The sequence below is a fragment of the Phytophthora cinnamomi genome (genome assembly GCF_018691715.1).
Source record: "Phytophthora cinnamomi strain GKB4 chromosome Unknown Contig58, whole genome shotgun sequence".
Classification (NCBI taxonomy): Eukaryota; Oomycota; class Peronosporomycetes; order Peronosporales; family Peronosporaceae; genus Phytophthora; species Phytophthora cinnamomi.
In genome coordinates, this window is record NW_027150991.1 from 295,732 (window position 1) to 316,976 (window position 21,245).

Consider the following 21,245-nt stretch of genomic DNA (forward strand, 5'->3'; position numbering starts at 1 on the left):
CTCGAACATCTCCCTGGATCCTGGAGCAAAGCGACACCGCACTTAGGCGGATACCTTCCCCTCACTCCTGAAAAGATCCGAGTAAGAGACCCAAGCAAGTGAAGATGGAGGAGATCGGCCTGCCCCCCGTGGCCGCGGACGAGGAGCCGCTGGTGCCCGTGGCCATCGAGAGCAAGACGGACCTGTACGCCAAGTACAAGTCGCTGGAGCGGCACCTGGAGTTCCTGGACATCCAGGAGGGCTACATCAAGGACGAGATGAAGAACCTCAAGCGCGAGCTGATCCGCGCCAAGGAGGAGGTGAAGCGCATCCAGTCGGTGCCGCTGGTGATCGGGCAGTTCCTGGAGATGGTGGACGCCAACTACGGCATCGTGGGCTCCACGGCGGGCTCCAACTACTACGTGCGCATCCTCAGCACGCTGGACCGCGAGCGGCTCAAGCCCAACTCGTCCGTGGCGCTGCACCGCCACTCGCACGCCGTGGTGGACGTGCTGCCGCCCGAGTCGGACTCGAGCATCCAGATGATGCAGATGTCGGAGCGGCCCGACGTGTCGTACGCGGACATCGGCGGCATGGACATCCAGAAGCAGGAGGTGCGCGAGGCCGTGGAGCTGCCGCTCACGCACTTCGACCTGTACAAGCAGATCGGCGTGGACCCGCCGCGCGGCGTGCTCATGTACGGGCCCCCGGGCACGGGCAAGACCATGCTGGCCAAGGCCGTGGCCAACGCCACCACCGCCGCCTTCATCAGCGTCGTGGGCTCCGAGTTCGTGCAGAAATACCTGGGCGAGGGCCCGCGCATGGTGCGCGACGTCTTCCGCCTGGCCAAGGAGAACTCGCCCGCCATCGTCTTCATCGACGAGGTGGACGCCATCGCCACCAAGCGCTTCGACGCCCAGACGGGCGCCGACCGAGAGGTGCAGCGCATCTTGCTCGAGCTGCTCAACCAGATGGACGGCTTCGACCAGGCCACGAACGTCAAGGTCATCATGGCCACCAACCGCGCAGACACGCTGGACCCGGCGCTGCTGCGCCCGGGCCGCCTGGACCGCAAGATCGAGTTCCCGCTGCCCGACCGGCGACAGAAGCGCCTCATCTACCAGGCCTGCACCGCCAAGATGAACCTCGGCGACGAGGTGGACCTCGAGGACTACGTCAACCGCCCCGAGAAGATCAGCTCGGCAGACATCGCGTCCATTTGCCAGGAGGCCGGTCTGCAGGCTGTGCGCAAGAACCGCTACGTCGTGCTGCCCAAGGACTTCGACAAGGGCTACAAGAACGCCATCAAGCGGGCAGACACAACCTTTGAATTCTACCACTAGGCGAGGTACTACTACGAAATGCTTGCGGGCAATGTTACCGCTTCCGTGTCAATGAATCCACCCGAAAAGAAGAGTGCGTTGTCGAGGCTGAGGTCATGTTGCCAGTAAGGCAGCAGAATCTCCGCCAACAAGTTGAGGTGAGTATGCTGTTCTGCTCGTTGTTGCGAGGAGTAACCCCCAAATGCGAAGTGCCTTGCCTATTGTTGTGGTGCGTTTCCTGGTAGCTCTGAGCGCCTGGGACTAGTTGGCGGGTTCTTTTTCGGAGCAGGTACGATGGCATTAGAATCAATTGCGCTCTCGCAACGACAGACAACCGACGGGGATGTACGTAGATTTCTCTTCGTAGACGAATAATAGGACTGACTTCATTCATATCCTGTTCCAACCACTGTTGTTGCAGCTAACATGGCTGTCCTAGTCACTGCTCGACGAATGCTGCGGCTGCATGTGGAGAGGGTAACCAAGCTGGTTCGAACAGTGCGCGTGCTGAACGTGCTCACAGCGTGCGCACAGTTTGCAGCGGGCGTGAACAGTCTCATTGGCATCTTCACGCTTGACGTGACAGACTTCCTTATCGCAGCGTACGCTATAATCTTCGCTATGCTGCTTGCCTGCTTCGAATGCCACTTGACCATGACGGACAATGTTCTACGCCCGAACTTTGGTTTCCTCTACGGTTACCGCGGCATGGCGACTTACCTGCTGTTCATCGGTTTGATGGATCTTGGAATGATCGGCCACGCCTTCGGGATCATCGCTGGGACGATGGCTTGCATCAACGCCTGCATCGTCGTTTTTGTTGGAGCGTGTGCCCCGCGCACACCCACCGACTACCCAGCAGCGATCAACAGCGCAACTGTGCCGTCCTACGGATCGAGCTCACAGTTTCAGGGTCCGATCGCCTTTGCGCTCGCTAGTGGCGCCTTGAAGATGGGAAACTCTGTCCCAGCTTCGGTGCATGCAATCGTGTGAGATAATAAGAATCGAAAATGCGCCTGGGCAATGAATACTTTTAATGAAGAGAGAACTATTATGGTGTGGATTAGCACACGCGAATTTAATGCCTGGTTTCTTTTAGTGCTGCCTTAAACGCTTCCACTAGTCTCGAAGTTGCTTGGGAGCTTTGTTGACACGCTGCCTTTCACGAAGCTCATCCTATTAAGGACATATTGTTCAGTACCCATGCATGTAGACAAACAAACTAACATGCCACAGCAACATACGCGAACTTGGGTAAGTTTTTCCTGAAGATCACGCTCAAGCTCAAGAAGCTCGTCCTCAGATGAAAGCTGAAGCGAGTGTGCCAATAGCGTTTTGTTGAACCAGTGGCCGTGCCTGGAAATGAGATACAATGGAAACAAGTGTTAAAACGCTGAGTAAACGCAGACATGATGATCCAGCGCAGTCTTAGGCATACTTCATGACCAGCGACTCGACAATAGGCAACACGTTCGTGTCTAACTCGCGTTTGAATGTCATCACTGCGGGTCGAATGAACCCCTCGAAGAGAAGATGAGGAAACTGTTTTCACGATGCACATGCAAGCAACGTCAGCTAGTCGACAATTTCACAACGGAAAATTCAATGTTACATGTTTGTTTGGGGTCAGCAGCAGACCCAGGAGGATGCACTTGAAAAGGTAGTAGAAAGGAAACCTGCACACATCATCAAAAGGTCCAATGGGTGTTTGTTTTTCTCGACAGGTTGATGATAAGCTATTGCTACACCATACCACGAGATGAAAAACTCAAGGTACTGCTGGAAAATCGCAGCCGCAGCTAACACGATCCTGCAATGTCATTTTATGGGTTTAAAACAGACATGACCAAACGAATATCTGGATCACTCCAATCAGCCACGACTTACCAGAACTCGAGAACGAAAGCAAGCGTGGCAGTATCGACGCCCTTTTCCACTCGAGAGAGCACCTTGAGCGACTCGTAGGCACCCGAACAAATCCCCACACACCTGCCAAACAGTCAGATCGTTCATCAGTGTCGAACAGGCCACTTTGGAGTCCTGTAACCTGCCGTACGTGAGGCCCTCGCTGAGCAGATAAAAGGTCATCCCGCTGACGCCTCGCTGGTTTCGTTCCTACGAATGCGTTGTGGTGAGCACTGGGTAGGTGTGGCAAAACGATTCAAAATAGACCGCGGTAAAACTCGTCTATAGCTGCTGGACGCACAACCACTTCGGCATTGGTGCCGTTGATGCCATGGATGTCAAAGCCCGCTCGAAAGCAGGTTTGGGTCGCCGATTCAAATCCCAGGAACTCGAACACAATGCCCCAGCCCATTACCACCCAACCATCTCCATTCAAACGCGATCTGCGAGTGGGCTTCGCGGGGTTGATCTCGTTGAACAGGTAGCTCAAAGCACCGTACTTCAGCGACGAAGATGGACCGAGTACAGTACCTTATATAGCTTGGACGCTGCGAACTAACATGAGGATTGTTCTAACTTCCTGTGAACAACTCCTGTCTGCTTTGACTTGTAGGCTATACCGCAGAATGTGGGAGCGCAAGTGAGGCTATTCGCATTGTCTGTCCCCTGTTACATTCTATTTGGTGATTGAGAGCGGTATGAACCCTTACTCTTGAATACACAGAACCAAGTTGGACATTGCAGACACGATCTTGTTCGTGAATGGTATTCCAGCCGATTGGTATTTCACATCGGCAGTCACGGGGGTGCGTGACTTTATTATCTCATCATCATAAGCGGTACTTGAATGGTCTGTTACACGTGTTGTTCTCCCTGCAGGAGGTGAAGAGAAAAACTAGCACGAAGTTGAATGCGGTGTCAATTCGACAGCATTGTGCCAAGGCAGTATCGGTTAAAAACCAAGCTCGTCAGCGACTTCGTGCTCGTCTTGTGCACGAGGAGTCTGGCCAGCTTGTACACACTCCACTTCGTGATGGGGAGATTAGTTTTGTTCTCAGCCAGCCACCTTCCGACCTGGCCCTGGCTACAGTGTTGCTTCAGCCACTGTTACCCCCAAATCGGCAGCCAGCCAATGCGCGAGGAACGTTTGTTGCCAAGTACAACATCGCCGCGACTTCTTCTTGCACGCGCGTCTTTCACCTTGAAAGTGGAGGGCTGTATGGATTGCAACCATCTCAGGTGACAGCAGCAAGCTCGGAGGTCGTATGTGGGAGTCGTAATAGACGTCCAAATAGTGCTCCTGCTACATCCCAAAGCATTCAACTGGAAGAAATAGTCAAGGGAGAACTACGCAAACTCGTCCAGGAGGTAGAAGCAGCATTTCGTGACCGCGTGCGCTTGTTGACTGCTGACTTTCAGATCACGGATATGCATCGCCTCGTCTTGGTACGGGTAAGCGGCGTCGTTTTCTTTTCTGACCTGGTCCAGAAGAAAAACGCGCCCTCTACAGTTGTTCGCGGTGTTACTAGTGACACTGAAGAAAGACGTAAGCCCCACCGACGCACGGTACGCGCATTTCCGCTTACTAATTTCTTCTCACTGAAACCGAACTCACAAACGTATATTTTGTTTTGGTGTGGTATCCAGTCTTCCATTGCAGTTGACGAGAGCAGCAAGTGTTCGGGCCATGCTTTCTGTCACTGTATCGATGTAATTAGCGCTGCCAGTATGATCAGGTTTCGGTCGTCGAGGAAGCACACAGAACTACGTCAAATCACACGCAAGGTACGTTACCTGCTTTTCGTATTCTCTGTAGGTAACTAGCTGCCTAACCACCCGTGATAATTTTGTAGTCAATTTCACTTAGTGAAAACGAATCTGCATTCCTAGAACGCTTCGGGGCGGAGGCTGAAGCTACTCTCCGTACTATCGACATCTCGGATTTGACGGCAACTTCATCATGGGCCAGACGAGGAAAGACTGGTGGTGGTGAATCTCCTGCTGTGATGAAGCTGCTTGAGCGTCGTATTTTCATGCTGCAGAATACGCTATGGAATCCAAAGTCAGATGCCTTCGACCCCAAAGCTCGTAAGTGCATTCATTGCGCGTACTCGCAAATCTGTGACTTTGTATTAACGTGGTTATCTTTCAGTGGAGTTCGAAGATGCCCAATGGCTACCGCACGAGTACGAGATGGTAACTGTGTGTCGAGCGTGCTATCTTATCTACCAAGCTGTGGATGATGAACGATTCAATCGATCCCGTGAGACAGCGACGGCGGCTGCCCGACGATCATCGGAGTTGTTCAGATCCAAGTTTCTCGAAAGTGAGCGAGCCGCCATATCAAACTTGCATTTAGCTACGAACAGTAACACTGGCCATGCTCGGGAGGCGTGGGAGGTGAAAGAGGGAGACAAATTATGAATAATTTTGTAGCACGCTAAGCTGTTTACAAAAGCAAAAATGGATGACATGGTCGGTATCACACTGATAATCCTTCATATCTCGGCGTGAATTTTGACTTTGCTCGCGAATTCGATCTGCGGTCGCACGTCTTCATCTCTTCTCTTAAAGCACAGACACACGGACGCAATAATGAAGGCGATCTGTCACGTTCGAATTGGGCGCAAGGTATGAATGAGTACACAAGCTGGTGGTGCAACTAAGCCACAAAAAGCAAACGGGTGAACGCACCGGGAACGCCGCAAATGCGAGTGCAATAACACCAATAGCCTCAACCTGCGAACTGAGTTGCTTTGACACAAACGCAGCACATCCACGAGAGGTGGCTGTGACTGGGTTTTTTCCACAGGTACCGCTAGGAAGTGCAAATGAGCATGCGCCCTGACACTCCGTGGTTGGCAAATACAGTCCTGCGGTACTCGAGCAAACTTGGCGCTCTTTGTCCCAATTGGGCACCAGTGCATTTGGCCGGGAGCTGGGAAATGAACTGGTATCAGCAATACAATGTATGGGTAAGCCATACCCGCAGCAAAAATGGTCTCGCTGAAGCCCTAGAACCATCGCACGATACGAGCTTGCCGAACCACTGCCCACTGCGCTGCTGACGTAATAGGACTGCCACACGAGCATAGCGCCAGCAAACTCGTCGCTCCGGAAGAAATTGTGACATGTTCGTTTGTCTCCATCGCTTAAGGCTTCGTATCTCCCCACAGTCAGACAAATAACTTGAGCGTCATAGTTAAGCGCAAGGCTGGGGGCTCTACTAGCTGCGAGCGCGACTCCACCCATGACAGTTTGGAAGAAGAGCAGAAACACTAACAGGAGAACCTGCGCGAGGAGAAGACACTTGTTCTTTGTTCGAGCAGTTGCAAAGCCCAGCAAAGCAGCAAATAAGTACAATACTCCTGTGAAAATGAGACCACCACCCACATTGCGGACAGTCAAGCCCAGGAGTTGGTGATAGTGTTCGTTATCGATAAGCAGGACTCCCAGCACGACAAGTAGAATCATCTGGATGATGCTGTAGCATCCAGAACCGGCCATGAACTGGATGAGCCCTTCCTTGTGGAACATGATAGTGTGATGAAGTCTTGGCACCAACGCATCGATAAGAACGGGATTTCCTTTCGAAGGGCTGGGATCATACAGCGACAAATTATCCTCGTATTTTTATCTGGCATTTTGGGGTAATGCGATGATGCTACACTCTTGCTACCGCTTTTAGAGAGCGAACATCAACTGAGCGAGTTGGGAGTGTATTTCCCGATTATCTCCCTTGCTAAATACTTCCACAATGAGAGAAGAATACTCCGCTCCGGACACGGATTCGCCTGAACGACCATCGGCGTGGCAATTACGATTCGGCAAGGGATCAACATCAAGATCAAAGCAGTCAAAGCAAGAGTCAGTAATTCACCCCCATTCATCTGCTGCTCGGTCGCCGTCAATTGCAGATCAACTATTGCGTGCGCTGGATGCAAAGTCGCTAAAGCAGGAGGAGTCAAGTCGTGAGTGCGTTGACCAGTTGATAGGTCGACGCAACGCATTTGCGACGGAGCCAGAGCTGCGTCTTCGTAATATGACGAGGCGGTCCGAGAATGACAACACCCCTGAGAACGGCCTTTACGACTGCGAGGATATGGAAGCAGAAGCGAAAGAGATAATCCGAGTTCGTTTCCAGATCGAGAACCAGGCCGATACATTGCGTCAGGCATCTGTACCTCAGAAGCATCAAAAGCGGCGACCTGAGGCTACATCTAGACGTATTTCCAGTGTGGTTACACCGCAAACACATCCAAGGGTAAGTCGCATGCCAGCGAGGGAGAAAAAGCCATCGGCTCGAATAACGCAACCTGGAGGTGACAACCAAAAAGCCGCAATTGAACCAACCATGAGACGACAACCCCAACAACAATCGCGCAATCGCAATGCATTCAGCACTGGCATCTCGAACGAAAGACCGCCTTTGAGTCAGCCGCCACACCAGCAACTTCCAATGGAGCGCCGCCAGCAGCTTCTTCAACAAGCCCGCGACGGTCGTAAACTAAAGACTGCTGAAGACAAAGCGCTACTGCAGCTACGTCAGCGTGTTTCAGTTGACAACAACAAGGAAGATATTGAAGAGCAACGCCGGATAGAAGACCGAATAGAGCGACTCACTGTGGAGAATCAGCAGGCCGTCACTCTTGAAGAACGTTTTCAACGTCGAAAAGAGCGCTTCGAAACACTCGGCAGGGTTTTTGGATACTGGCAAAAGTATGTGGAGAATCGGCGAGAACAGGAGGCACGCGTGGTGGCCGAGCTACGTTGGCGTACGCTAAAAAGTGTCGTGACAAATTGGAAGCGATATACACATCGACAAAGACAGATAAGAGCAGTAGAACGAGCCCGGGAGAAACTGGTGCGAGAGCAGCTACTGAATAAGCAAGCCCAGGAATTTCATCGCCTGAAATGTCTGCCGAAGTGGTTTTACCAATGGGCTTCGCTTGTTGCTCAACTGAAGGAGCAGCGTGCGGCGGATGGGGCCGCGGAGAGGCGTAAAGCTCAATCCGAGCGACTTATAGAGAGACTGTTGCGGCAGAAATCATGTACTGACAAAGGTCAGGAAGGTCTTGGCGAACAACAGCAGAGCGATGTTCTCGAACATACTGAAGAACAGCTTCCCCAGACTGCCATACACGACTACGCGCCACGAGTTCGTGGGCGTACTCGAAGCTCCAACGCCTTGGCTAAACTTCGCCAGAACCGACGAGATGAACACGCGTGGTCAGGGGGTGAGGAACAAGAAGTGCCACCGCCGGGTAGTAGTGGGAACGTGCCTGTTAATGCGCTGACCGGATTGCCTCCTCCAACGCAACTCTCCGGGGTTGCGCTGACAAGAACTACTAAACGGGTTGATAAAGTCTATCGAGCAATGGAACAGCGTGCAATTGAGCGGAAACAGCGCCGGGAAGAACTCAAGCGTAGATACGGGGAGATCGAGCAACTGAAGCGTCAAGAGCAAGAAGAGCAGCGTGCTGCCCGTGAAGCTATTCTTCTCCAACAACGGATAGAGGAGAAGGCACGAATTCGGGAGCGAAGACTAGCAGAAGCTCGAGCTCAGCAGGAGAAACAAGATCGGCGCGACCAAATGCTTGCTCAGTGGCACAAGGCGAATAAGCACAACCGTCGGCGACTGCTCTTCTTCTACGCCCTACTGCCATGGCGGAAGCACCACGCGATTAATCAGCGGGTCGCGCGCAACGCCTCACGGTGGTACGAGCTTCGAACAGTGTATTCTCACTGGAGTCAATGGCAGGAGTTCGTCCTCGTGTGTCGTAAACGCCATCAGCGACGGGAACGAGCGCAGATGGGAAAAGCAGCGAAGCACCACGCCCGTTCGCTTCAGCGACGCGCACTATGGGGTCTGTTGCGTTATCACCAAGCGATAGAGGCTTGCGCGGTATCGGTGTTCCGTCAGCATCGATGGAATTCGCTTCAGCACGCTTGGTCACACTGGTACAAACGCCTCGCAAACGAGCGCGCCTACCGACGAAAGGTGGCTGTTGCGGCGGCCGCCAAGCTGCAGGACGCAAAGCTACATCGTATTTTCTCCCAGTGGCGGGAAGCCACGTCTGAATCCAAGCTGCAACGAGAGCTCGAGCATGAGAAGCAGCAGCTGTGGCGCAAGGTGCGCGGTTGGCTGGATGAAGTCTAAGCGGAAAGATTAATTGATCCGTTGACAGCTTCAATTTGGTTGGCCAATGGTTGGTCGCCGTTGCTACGGGACTGTTACGTAAAGGTTTCTTCGAGGCCAATGAGGTCTGAGGCATCGCGTAAAGACCGTGCCCCCAACAAATTGACAAGGCAGCCACCAGCCTGAGCGTTGGTGCCACCAATGGTGTCGCGAAGTCCTTGTTAGTGTCCCGAAGCAGCAGGTTTGTGGTCACTCTCACCCTATCTAAAATCGCGCAGGATATGCTCGTCCTGTCTTTCCGGCGATAACACGAATTGGGCGGATACCAGGATGGCGCATGAAGCTTTAGTAAAAGACCAATCTCCGGCTGGCTACATGTAGTTTTGCGTCAGACTAAGAGCTCACTTTCGCTTTTGCCACGCTCCGAGCCGCCTTCAGCCTTCAAAACCTCACACGATGGCGCCTTCGCTCGTTTCCTCGCTTTCGACTGCTGCCATCCTGTCTGGTACCGCTCTGCTGGCCGACGCCCACCAGGTCGTGCTGCTGCCCGCTCCGACCTACACCACGGACGACAAGGCCACCAAGTACGCGCCCTTGGCGTTCTTAGAAGACCAGGGCTTCGCTACGCAGGAGGACTTCACTGCGTGGCGCACGGACAACGGCTACGACTCCCTGCGTGCTTTCAACGACGGCGCCTCGTACACTGTGGCTGACGGTGCCGACTTTACCTGCGGCTTTACCAATATCAATGGCGACGTGCAGCCCATTCCAGACGGCAATGCCATGCGCTCCACGGGCTACACGCACGACGGCCCGTGCGAGGTCTGGCTGGACGACACCATGGTAATGCAGTACGACAATTGCCACGAGTCGATCAGTGGTAAGGACTACACCATCGACTACAGCTCGTGCACCTCCACCTGCACGCTCTACTGGTTCTGGTTGGGCGTGCGCTACCTCAAGAATGAGTACTCGTGGCAGATCTACAAGGCGTGCGTGCCGCTCTCGGCTTCGGCTCGGCGCCTGGAAGGTGCTGCCAACGAGTCCGCGACCCTCGACTTCTAAGTTGCGTCACAACGCGCGAAGAGATCGTGCGAATTGTAGTTGAACGTTGTTGTTTGTGCCGAGTGAAATACAATACACATAGTTGTTTGCCTCGCAGTTCGGTCTTAGACTAGGCTTCTACATGGAGTCATTGAGTGTAGCTTCCAGAATTACGGTGCCAGCTTCCCAGCTCAAAAGATAATGCACAGGCACGTAGGTGGCCAGTACAGTGTCGTTTCCTTATTAGACGAATTCCTCGAACTATCTCAAGTACCTTCGAAGTATGATCATTGCATCGTCAACCGAAGCTCGATCGTTTGCACACCAAGGAGCAGAGCAGAAATCATTAGTCGTTACGCGCGTCGGACAGGTATCCGAAGAACTGCAGGACGTGGCCATTCCTTTACCTCGCGGACGCAAGTCGCCAGTCGCGGCAACGCAAGCATCGTCGGAATCAGCTTGTCTCCAGCGCATCAACTATCCCAGCAGACTCGACGAAACGAGAATTATCGAGATAGGCAAACCAAACAGCAAAACTGGGACTACTGGTATAAGCTAATCTTTGGATCACGTCAAAAGCCATATAACTACGATCACTTCAGGATTGTGAACTTTGAGTCAGCTAGCCTCAGGAAGTGCTCAGAAATCCAAGGTGGCGGACTCGTTGGCGGCGATTTCGAGCCTCCTAGCCGAGGCGGACAGCGGCACACAGGCCTTGTAGACCTGCCACGAGTACTCGTTCTTGAGGAAGCGCACGCCCAGCCAGTACCAGCGCAGGGTGCAGGTGCCCGTGCATGAGCTGTAGTCGAGGTCGTAGGTCTTGCCGCTGATGGTCTCGTGGCAGTTGTCGGATTGGAGCACGCGAGTGGTGTCCAGCCAGACCTCGCACGGGCCGTCGTGCGTGTAGCCCGTGGAGCGCATGGTGCCGTCCGGAATGGGCTGCGGCGAGGCGTTGATGTTGGTGAAGCCGCAGTAGTAGTTGGCGCCGTCGGCCACCGTGTAGGACGCACCATCCATGAAGGCGCGGAGGGTCTTGTAGCCCTTTCCGCGACGCCATGCGTTGAAGTCCTCGACGGTCTCGTAGCCCTGGTTCTCCAAGAACGCCAGAGGCGCGTACTTGGTGGCCTTGTCGTCCGTGGTGTAGGTCGGAGCGGGCAGCAGCACGACTTGGTGAGCGTCGGCCGTGGGTGCGAGCAGCGCGGCGCTGGAGAGCATTGCAACAGCCGAGAGCGTCGAGAACAGTGACGGGGCCATGGGAGATCGATGGAGTGAGGGCTGTGGCGGCGACGAGGGGGAATGGAAAGTGAGCAAGACGTAGGTCGTTGCAGTTTGTGCTGGCCGAACAGCGAGGAGGCATGCCCCTTGTCACGGCCTGGTCTGGTGGTGTCCGGAGCGCGTGCCGGCAGTGCTGTGAGCAAAGGATCTCGGCTTTGAAAGGTGCACCGGGTGACTGCCAGCCGGTGTCGCGGAGGACGCATAAGCGAATCAGCGTGGTAATCGGAAAAGGAGGCAAACACTCCTCTACGGAGTTATCAAGTTGCGGTAGTCGCACTCACGGACGGTGTCTGTGAGCGTTCGCCTGCTGGCTGTGGTCTGCTTCCCGTCGCGTCTTGGTCATGGTGACTCGGCAGCAAGCGCTTTTCGCCACTTCTGAGTGAGGGTAGCTGGTCAAGAAACCCTCGCTTCCGGGGAGCTCTTCGATCGTGCCGACCTCGGGCTTGGACAGCGAAACAACAGGTTGTTTGCTAGGCGCTGGGCTAGCGCGATCCTAGCGTCCAGGCAAAATCCACTCGCGTCGTCCGCGATCGCTGATCGCCGCACCGAAAAGCGCGCCGCCTTCGATCACCAATTCCTCCATCTGTTACCGGCAGCATCGCTTGCGAACGCTCGCTTCATAGCGACTCGACAATTGTGGTCGCTGTGTAATGGAAGTGTCCGCCAGTTGTCTGGGTTCGAGTAGAGGCCGAGTCTTTCACGCCATCGTCGAGAGGGTTCTCGCAAGGCAGACGTCGAACCGGAAGCTGGCACAAAGCTCATGCTTCCTTCCGACGGTGCGTGGCTCCACCGCGTCATAAAATGGTGCGCTGCGAGCAACGGAATGAGCGACAGAGTGTGTGCTCGCTAGAAGGTGACGAAAGCTTGCATATATTTTTTCATGAGCACACGCAACGCACAACAGTCAGGCGGGCAGGCAAGGAGGGAGGCAGGCACGGCCGCTGCGCCTCCAGACTCATGCGGCCGCCGCCTTATTGCTGAGCCCGACGCAGTTCTTGTAGACCTGCCACGAGTAGCTGCCCTCGACGTACTTGATGCCCAGCCAGTACCACGAGAGCGTGCAGGCGTCTCCGCACGCGCTGTAGTCGATCTGGTGCTGGCCGTGCGGGAACTCGGTGTGGCAGTTGCGGCCCGCCGCCACCTTGGTGTCGTCCAGCCAGACCTCGCACGGGCCGTCCAGCGTGTAGCCCGACGTCTGGAACGAGCTGTTGCTCGGGATGCGCTGCGTCTCCGTCTTGGGGCTCGTGAGCCCGCAGTCGAACAGCGCCTCCTCCGTCACCTTGTACAGCGACTCGTCGTCCAGCATGGCGCGGAGCGACGCGTAGCCGTGCTCGCGCATCCAGCTCTGCGCCTCGATGCTCGTGTTCACGCCCTGTTCCTGCAGGTAGGCGAGCGCCATGCCCTGGAAGTCCAGGCCGTCCACGATGAAGAAGGGCGGCGGCCGCTGCACGACCTGGCCCTCGCCCAGACCGGCGTCCAGGCGCCGCTGGCCGGCGACCGTCACCGGCAGCAACAGCGCCAGCACAAGCAGCAGAGAAGTCGATGGTCCCATGTCGATCGGTGTGCGAATGCCGCCGGAAGAGCAAGTCGCGCACGGGGGAAGACGTGGCCCAGATGGTGCGCGTCGGCGGGTAATTGGCCAGTGTCGAGATGTGCTGTGTGGATTAGAGCTCAGAGCTTAGTGGCAGCCTACAACACGAATACACTGTGCGCTTGTCTGCACTGCATGTACTGGTAGTAATTGGCATCTCGTTTTGATTCATGAAAGTATGTGCGAGACGCAATGTCCCGCTCACGATTTTGGCTCGACCATCGGCGAGTGATAATGAGGAAGCAGCGACTCATGACGTGGGAGCCTGCTGCGCCGATCCTCGGCTCAATTTCCCCTCCCGCTAAGGATTTCTGGAAAGAGCGTCATTACTCAGCGCCAGCCTCCCGACAAGCCAGCTAGAAGCTCCTAGAAAGGAGCTCAGCAAGTGGCTTGGCTTCCGTCAACTGCCTCCCCTCCCCCTCCTTTCCATCCTGCAAGCGGCCTGCACGAACTCAGCTCAGCGTAGTCTACTACTGATGCAGTAGGACGGCCGATCCCGGCTTGACGACTAGCAGGCTGTGGAGGAAAGTAGGGGGGAGCTTAACCTCAGCAACCCCCGCCAGTGGTGGTGCCACCACTGCTCTTCGTGATCTCCAACGTCGTGAACGCCTCGGCGGTCGTCGGGTGGATGCCCACCGTGTCGACCAATTGGTCGTACGTGAAGCCCAACTTCATCGCCAAGCCCATAGCCTGCGTCACCTCGCCTGCATTTGGCCCCAGGTAGTGGAAGCCAAGCACGAACTTATCGCGCGTCTTATCGCAGATCACCTTCACATAGCACGATTCAGCCGCCGTGCGAGTTTCCTCCGAGAGGGACCACTCCAGCGGCACGAAGTTCTTGTGGTACACCTCGATGTTGTCCTCGCCGAAGCGCTCCTTGCTGTCCTCCTCGGACAGTCCGCAGCACCCGTACTCGATGGGGGTGAACACAGCCGTGCAGATCTTGTCGTAGTCCATCTGCATCGTGGAGTTGTTGTACAAACGGCGCGAAAGCAAGCGTCCGGCCTGAATTGCTACAGGCGTCAGCTCCGGCGCATCAATAACATCACCAATCGCGTAAATGTTCGGCGTCGACGTTTGCTCGTTCTTCACCCAGATGCGGCCTGTCTTCTCGTTCAGCTTCACGCCTGCCTTGTCGAGGCCGAGCTTGGCAACGTCCGGATCACGACCCGTGGCATTCAGCACCGTGTCGAACGCTTCCTCACAGCTTTCATCGTCCTCAGTAGTCCACTTCACGAGCAGCTGGCCGTTCTCAAGCTTCGTGATCGACTGCGGAACAGTCTTGCGAATGAACTCGATTCCAGACTGCACTTCCATGTACTCACCAATCTTGTTCGCCATGTCCTGGTCGAAACCACGCAGCAAAATAGAGCGAACCATCACCTTGACGTCGTATCCCATGCCCTTCAGGAAGCCTGCGCACTCGAGCGCAACGTATGAGGCACCCACAACGAGCGTTTTGCCTGGCTCCTTCTTCTTCATCCAGAAAATGTCGTCACTCGTAATCGCGTGCTCCCCACCAGGGCAGGTCAGCTCCTTCGGTCGACCGCCGACAGCGATGACTACATGACGCGTCGTGATCTGCTTTGTGCCCTTCCGAGGGTGCCACAACTCCAGCGTGTGCGGGTCCACGAATGAACCCAGGAAGTTCTCATACTTGACGTACTTGCTGCGCAGCTCCACCTTGTACTTGAAGTTAATACTCTTGATGTAGCCGTCAACGTTGGACACTAGCTGCTTCCAGCTAAAAGTCGGTGCGTTGCCGTCTGCAGATGCAATGTTCCAACCGAAGCTCGCACTGTCGTGGTGCATCACCTCGCCGATCAAAGAGCTCTGGTGCATCAGCTTCTTCGGAATACACCCGACATTCACGCACGTGCCGCCGAGGCCCCAGGACGTGCCCTGCGGCGACGGCTTGACGTAGTCCAGCACGCAGACCTTTTGTCCAAATGAGGCTGCCTCCTTGGAGCAGGCCAGGCCTCCAGAGCCGCCGCCAATCACCACTAGGTCGTAGTCGTAGCTTGTCTCCTCTTCAGCTGCACTCGATGGCGTCTCCGCCGATGCAGACATCGGAGCAGAAATGCCAACGACTTCATCGGTCGACACGACTGCATTATCGTCACTGGTAGACGGTTTCACCTCCTCCTCCTGCTCGCTCGGAGCCGCACCTTGGGGCTTCCCGACCGCGATGCCCGAGCGGAAGAAGGCGAGCAGGTCGTCGCAGCCACCCACGAAGGTCGTGGGGTTGGCGCTCCACACGAAGGGCGACGTCACGTGCTTCAAGGCCTTGGAGTCAGCTCCGAAGCAGGCGGCGAAGTCTGTCTGAGCGATGCCGAGCCAGTGCTTGAAGGCGTCTCGGTCCTCGAACGGGTGCGTCTCGAAGGCCACGCGGCCCGGGTAGAGCATCTGCATGGCCGCCGCCACCTCCGCAGCCTTCACGAAGGACGGACATGTCCTCCAGCCGGCGATGTGGAACGTGGCCACGGTCGAGTCCGGCGCCACCGCCAGCGTCTCCGCCAGGCTGCAGCAGCAGACAGAGAACGCAGGCAGGTCAGTCAGTCAGTCAGTCAGTCAGCCAGCCAGGTAGAAGGCACAGAGGGGGCAACGCACTTGACGCCCGACGCCATCTCGAGCTTCTGGCGCTTGTTCCCCACTGCGTCCATGCACAAGTGGAGGACGCCATCGTTTCGAGAGGCGCCATTGGCCAAAACTCGGATTTAAGTGAAATCATAGTTATCTGGTCTGGTTACAGTAGCCCATTTCCCTGAGCTCCGCCCCTAGAATGGCCAAGACTTTTCGAGACGCTCCGTGAAGACGCCGTCCTTCAGAGGCATCTCCACGCTGCCCATATGCCAGAGTGTCGTGTCCCAGTCGGTGCTGTTCAGAGCGCTGCGGGCCACGTCCGGGAGCTGCTCCCAGGAGATGAGATCCTGGGTCTCCCCTGCATCCTCCGTGAGCCTCAGCGCCGTGTTGCCCACGACGAGGTTGTAGTAGTAGTCGACCTTCACGCTTGTTCCATCCACGTACTTCGCCTTTGGGGGGTGCCGCTTGCTGTACCCGAGATAGGCAGACATGGACACCCCTAGTATGGTGGAGTTGTCCAGGGCGGGGTTGTCGATCCAGACGACCACAAACTCCCAGTTGTGTCGATGGCCGAGCCCAACTCCACCTGTCGCCTCCCGGCCTTTCGGGAAGTACCAGGCGTACATGATGGCCCAGACATCGCTGTACCACGAGGAACGAGCGTAAATCTGCGAGCCCAGTGGCGAACCGCCACAGTCTCCGCTCTGGCCAATAAACGTCCACTTGAGCCCGGCACTGACGGATCCATTGGCTTGCACTGCAGGGTACGGGTGGCATCCGTCGCTGATCTTGAGCTGCGGCTTGAATTTGACGGCCGCTTTTTCGGAGTCTGTGACTGGGACAGGTTGTACGAAAGGCTGCACCTCATTGTGGGGGATGCTGCTGGACTGGGCATTTACCACAGCGAACAAACAAATGGCTTGCACAAAGGAAGCACGGAGATTCATCCTACAGCGAGACTCGAGACAAGCGCGGAGAATCAGGAAGTGGACTGCAAGGCATCACGAAGCTGTCCTGATCAGGAAGTGCGCGAGATTTGCGATCCGGCTCGATAGGTGACTGAATCCAGTTCACTGTAAGAGGTTCAATTGATCGGAGGGTCATCGGATGTCAACTCGATTTCTATCCGTTGACATTACTTGTACTATTGATAAGTATTGACATTTCTTCATTTAAAATTTCGATCTGGTTGTTTGAGTCGAACGCCCCTACCGCAACGTGGTCTCATAGAAATGTACGCCAAATCAAGCTACCAAGGTACAGACACGCTCGATCCAGCGAAACATGGCCACGTGACTGTGGTTCCTGGGATCAATGACTGTGGCGCTACTATCGCCGCAACTGTTCTACAGTAGATAGACTGACAGTTCTGAAGTAGTGTTACTCTTGAACGCGACATAGCTGAACAGCTATTGCATATTTTACTGGCTAGGTACGCGGCAAGCAATATGCATGATGGGCTTGTTGTAGGAGTATCAATTAAGTAGTATTGGTCAACAAAGTTTCCCACTCTGATACACCTTAGGTAACTATAGTGGAGGCATGCTTATAGGGAAAATAGTAGCTGGCACATCGATTCAGTATTAATGTTAGAGTTAAGCTCGCTGCACCAGCCAGATCAAGAAAAAAGAGCACTATCAGCCTACCCTTGTCTAAAATGGCCACGCCTTATCAAGTAATTCCTCGAACATGCCATCCTTCAGGGGCATCTTGACGCCTGCCGCGTTAAACAGAGTCTCGTCCCAGTCCGTGTGGTTCAAGGAGTATCGTGCCAATTTCGAGAGCTGTTCCCACGTAATAAGGTCCTGGAACTCGCCAGCATCTTTCGTGAGCTGTAACGCTGTGTTGCCGATGAGGTGGTTGTAGTAGTACTCAACCTTCAAACTCGAGCCGTCAACATACTTCGATTCTGGGGGCGTCTGGCTACTGTGTCCGACACTCGCGGACATCGAGACGCCCAGAATGGTGGCGTCTTCGATGTCGGGGTTGTCAATCCAGACGATGGCATACTCCCAGTTGTGGCGGTGTCCGAATAGCCGAAGGATAAGCGGCAGGGGCACCGCGCCCCGGCCTTTTGGGAAATACCACGCGTACATGATGGCCCACACGTCGTTCACCCACGTCGAGCGCGAGTAAACCTGGGAGCCCAGCTTGGAACCTGTGCATTCGCCGTCTTGCGGCCCACTCCACTTGAGTCCGCCGCTGATAGATCCGTCCTTCTGAACGGCGGGGTACGGGTGGCAGCCATCGTCGATCTTGAGCTGTGGTTTGAACTTGACGGCTGCCTTCTCCGAGAGTGTGACGGGGTCAGGCTGCGGGAATGGCCGAACCAGGTTGTGATTGATCACTTGAGCTTGGGCTGCGGCGAGCGAAGCGAATACAGCGACGATGAGAACGCGGAAATTCATCGTTCCGTCCAAACGCTGCGCAGCACCGGCCCACGGTTACACTGCGTGAGGAAAAGGCTGAATGAGCTGCCGAGGGCTTGGACATGCCTCTCGCCCGAGTACGGGCTGAAGTCGTTCTGCTTTGACGTTTTATGTTAGAGGTACAGCGTTTTTCGTGATCGTTTTTCGAGATTTGCCTTGCTGACTCGCTGCAAATTCAAATTGCTCGTTGAGAATGAACCTGTGCTGTTGGTTGTGAGGGCTGGTCGAGCAAGCGTTGACGTGTGCAGTGCAGATGTCCGTACAATAGGAGAAAAATTTCTAACCCCATCGGTGAAATCCTTCGCCAGGTATGAGCATAGCTGTCCATAGAGATAGTATCCGTGAGCAATATGGTGGAGTGCTTTCCGCAAGACACCTGGCGTCCCGAAATGCTTATCATTTGGATACCAACCCCTTGCTGCTTTCGCAACAGTGAACGGCGAGGTTACCACAAGACTGAGACAGTGAACCCCCATCACCGTGAATCGAAATCAATCTCGTGATCATCACGAGATTGATTTCGATTGAGACTTGTTTCCAGCAGGGATTGGTAAAAAGTGGGTAGTAGTATTACCGGACCTACTAGTGCCAAGGACTCTACGAGGCGGACATACTCGTACTAGTAGTGATTTTAGAAAGGGGTAGTAGTAGTAGTAGTAGTAGTAGTAGTAGTAGTAATACTATCACTACTACTCCACTACACCTTTGCCCGTCCAAACTAAGAATAGTTTCAAGCAAAGCGATACTGTAATATTTGACCTTTTCGCAAAATTGACACTACTGCTACTAATCACCAACGAATCAGAGAATATTTGCACACAAACCGAGACTGCGCCTCCGGTGTTTGAGTTGACCGCGCACTGTACTTGCAGGTTGGCGCCCTTCGACAGTGGCAGCACCAACGTAACTCGCTTGCCTTTCTTGGCACGACCGCAGCCTCGTTTGTAGGAGACGTTGTAGTTGGTTTCATCGAAGTACTGTAGACGACAAAGTCGTCATCTTGCTGGTGCTTCTTCAGCGCCTTCGCAAAGACCTGGCGTTTAGTCCTGTTGACCAGGTTGTTGCATGTCATAGGCTCAATCCGCGTCTGTTTGACGGTGAATGTCATGTGACTTGGATCCAGTCAGCGCGGCCGGCGCGGTGGCAGCGAGGACGCGGAGCTTCTATCTCGGCTGGCGAGTGCTTGGGGAGGTGAGGCTTGGCGGGACATCTGTGCGCGAGGAGGGGGATCGAGTTGTGAGAGACGCCTGCCTGGGTCGGAGCTCAGGGCTTCTCGCCGCGCCTTCGCGCGCATTTTCGTGCTAGGGCGCGCTCACCACTCATTCTACCAGCGGGGGGGGGCACACAAACACCGGAGGCGCAGTCTCGGTTTGTGTGCAAATATTCTCTGATTCGTTGGTGATTAGTAGCAGTAGTGTCAATTTTGCGAAAAGGTCAAATATTACAGTATCGCTTTGCTTGAAACTATTCTTTGGACGGGCAAAGGTGTAGTGTACTCACGGTTGCTCATCCTTGCGCGCGTTCTGCTTGCATCATTACCACGATCTCGTTCCTGTTGTGCCTGAGTAGTACTGTGGCTGTTTCTCTGCGCGTCTGCTATCCGGGTGGGTTCGAAAAGGCCTCATCCCCCCCCCCCGGTAGAGAACACTCGCTCCTGAACGCCGATGACGATATACCGCCGAGGTTGATGCATACTAGCAATAGAGGGGAATCGATTCTCACCTTCATCGTGAAACCACTTCGGTACGATCATGTGCTTGTAGAGCCCCAACAAAGCCCAGTGCATGCCGTCGGGCTTATCGATCGTTATGTCCTTGGAGAGTTTCCTTAGGTCTTCTCAGGGTTCTGAGCCATTCTTGTATCGCTTGGTCCGCTCTTGCATTGATCTCCGACTCCTTCACTTCTTGGTTGGGACTCCTAGTAGTAGTTTGTCTTCGTCGTCCCATCCAGGTGACGACGGTGAGGAATGTGGCGACGATGATGACTACTGGTTGAGTAGGCTAGTCTGTTGAGCGCCGAATTTGAACTTTCAAACACACCTAGGCGCATATGTCGTGTATGACCTTGGAACACACACTACACGGATCTCGTTTGAGCTCGTCGCCCTCCTAGCAACCGTTCACAGCGCAGCCCATATTTCGTTTGTCGGGTTATGACACTGTGCCAGAAATGGCGTTCTACCCCGAGCAACGAATCGAGAATCTAGAATTGCAGGATGGGAGTCGTGGTTGTCCAGTCAGGGTTACCTCGCCAGTATTACTCTTGGAGTACTATAGTAGCGTGTTGACTCCATAAAATTACTAGTAACAGTGAATATTGCTCTATTCGGTAGTACTATTACTACTATCGACTAAATTCGGGTAGTAGTATTAGCATCGTCGGGTACTATTTCAGCAAGTACTGCTAATCCCTGCGGTCCAGTGCTGGGGATTCTTCTCAATGTGCTAGACGAACACATGAGTAACTTCGTCACTGCGCGAGACCCAGCAGCTCGTGCGCTGCACGGTACCAGCGCGGCGGACAACATCCAAGGTCGAGTCGTTTCCAGTCACCACTTGATAGAACTGATAATATCTTACCTAGGTGATTCGTGAAGTGCATTAGGCGAAGACTTTCAGTTTGGCCATGTCATTCATTCTACGACACAGTTTGGTCTCTCTCTGTTCCGTTCCTCAAACACCGCCGGAGGTCCACCGCACCATTGCAACCGAGGCCCAATGCCACGTCGGACGGGTCTGTCATCCCCGGAGGCTTTCCACACCAGTTTTTGAGTGTGGCATCGAGCACTTTTTGGCTACTTCCGGATTCAGGCAAGTCCATCCAGCCAACAACGCACCACCGATCGAGCATGCCGCTACTTGTTGTTCATTTGCTAATCTGAATTTTGGTCCTGGCTGCAACAGTTGAAGTGCACGGACCAAATTTTGGTCCAACCCAGACCCGTTTAGTCCTCGCACATCGCAGCCGCACATCAAGAG

The 21,245-nt window shown here is 54.6% G+C and overlaps 10 protein-coding genes across 10 annotated transcripts; 6 read left to right on the forward strand and 4 right to left on the reverse strand.

Moving 5' to 3' along the window:
* Positions 1 to 104: 104 nt before the first annotated feature.
* IUM83_14377 (26S protease regulatory subunit 6B) lies at positions 105 to 1,322 on the forward strand (the record flags this gene model as incomplete). Its single annotated transcript, XM_067939119.1, has 1 exon — positions 105 to 1,322. One exon carries the CDS (start codon positions 105 to 107, stop codon positions 1,320 to 1,322), a length of 1,218 nt encoding a protein of 405 aa, XP_067787652.1.
* Positions 1,323 to 1,454: 132 nt separating this feature from the next.
* IUM83_14378 (golgi apparatus membrane protein TVP15) lies at positions 1,455 to 2,294 on the forward strand (the record flags this gene model as incomplete). Its single annotated transcript, XM_067939120.1, has 3 exons — positions 1,455 to 1,459; positions 1,547 to 1,590; positions 1,723 to 2,294. The coding sequence occupies 3 exons, from the start codon at positions 1,455 to 1,457 to the stop codon at positions 2,292 to 2,294; spliced, it is 621 nt and encodes a 206-aa protein (XP_067787649.1).
* Positions 2,295 to 2,420: 126 nt separating this feature from the next.
* On the reverse strand, positions 2,421 to 3,389 carry IUM83_14379 (receptor expression-enhancing protein 5-like; the record flags this gene model as incomplete). The annotated part of the gene is made up of 7 exons (XM_067939121.1): positions 2,421 to 2,477; positions 2,546 to 2,657; positions 2,740 to 2,843; positions 2,914 to 2,977; positions 3,055 to 3,111; positions 3,189 to 3,290; positions 3,358 to 3,389. The coding sequence occupies 7 exons, from the start codon at positions 3,387 to 3,389 to the stop codon at positions 2,421 to 2,423; spliced, it is 528 nt and encodes a 175-aa protein (XP_067787648.1).
* Positions 3,390 to 3,719: 330 nt separating this feature from the next.
* On the forward strand, positions 3,720 to 5,536 carry IUM83_14380 (Granzyme M; the record flags this gene model as incomplete). Its single annotated transcript, XM_067939122.1, has 7 exons — positions 3,720 to 3,728; positions 3,820 to 3,846; positions 4,626 to 4,772; positions 4,854 to 4,991; positions 5,060 to 5,294; positions 5,359 to 5,392; positions 5,479 to 5,536. The coding sequence occupies 7 exons, from the start codon at positions 3,720 to 3,722 to the stop codon at positions 5,534 to 5,536; spliced, it is 648 nt and encodes a 215-aa protein (XP_067787788.1).
* A 168-nt stretch (positions 5,537 to 5,704) lies between these two features.
* Positions 5,705 to 11,643, reverse strand: IUM83_14381 (uncharacterized protein; the record flags this gene model as incomplete). Its single annotated transcript, XM_067939123.1, has 5 exons — positions 5,705 to 5,812; positions 5,901 to 5,952; positions 7,611 to 7,737; positions 7,830 to 7,916; positions 11,400 to 11,643. 5 exons carry the CDS (start codon positions 11,641 to 11,643, stop codon positions 5,705 to 5,707), a joined length of 618 nt encoding a protein of 205 aa, XP_067787711.1.
* Positions 8,584 to 9,366, forward strand: IUM83_14382 (uncharacterized protein; the record flags this gene model as incomplete). The annotated part of the gene is made up of 1 exon (XM_067939124.1): positions 8,584 to 9,366. One exon carries the CDS (start codon positions 8,584 to 8,586, stop codon positions 9,364 to 9,366), a length of 783 nt encoding a protein of 260 aa, XP_067787789.1.
* Positions 9,802 to 10,410, forward strand: IUM83_14383 (uncharacterized protein; the record flags this gene model as incomplete). Its single annotated transcript, XM_067939125.1, has 1 exon — positions 9,802 to 10,410. One exon carries the CDS (start codon positions 9,802 to 9,804, stop codon positions 10,408 to 10,410), a length of 609 nt encoding a protein of 202 aa, XP_067787790.1.
* A 976-nt stretch (positions 11,644 to 12,619) lies between the features above and the next one.
* IUM83_14384 (thioredoxin reductase 1) lies at positions 12,620 to 13,216 on the reverse strand (the record flags this gene model as incomplete). Its single annotated transcript, XM_067939126.1, has 1 exon — positions 12,620 to 13,216. One exon carries the CDS (start codon positions 13,214 to 13,216, stop codon positions 12,620 to 12,622), a length of 597 nt encoding a protein of 198 aa, XP_067787771.1.
* A 585-nt stretch (positions 13,217 to 13,801) lies between these two features.
* On the reverse strand, positions 13,802 to 15,918 carry IUM83_14385 (Thioredoxin reductase 1; the record flags this gene model as incomplete). Its single annotated transcript, XM_067939127.1, has 2 exons — positions 13,802 to 15,776; positions 15,866 to 15,918. 2 exons carry the CDS (start codon positions 15,916 to 15,918, stop codon positions 13,802 to 13,804), a joined length of 2,028 nt encoding a protein of 675 aa, XP_067787786.1.
* Positions 15,919 to 20,723: 4,805 nt separating this feature from the next.
* On the forward strand, positions 20,724 to 21,215 carry IUM83_14386 (uncharacterized protein; the record flags this gene model as incomplete). The annotated part of the gene is made up of 4 exons (XM_067939128.1): positions 20,724 to 20,799; positions 20,872 to 20,955; positions 21,052 to 21,077; positions 21,171 to 21,215. 4 exons carry the CDS (start codon positions 20,724 to 20,726, stop codon positions 21,213 to 21,215), a joined length of 231 nt encoding a protein of 76 aa, XP_067787787.1.
* Positions 21,216 to 21,245: the final 30 nt, after the last annotated feature.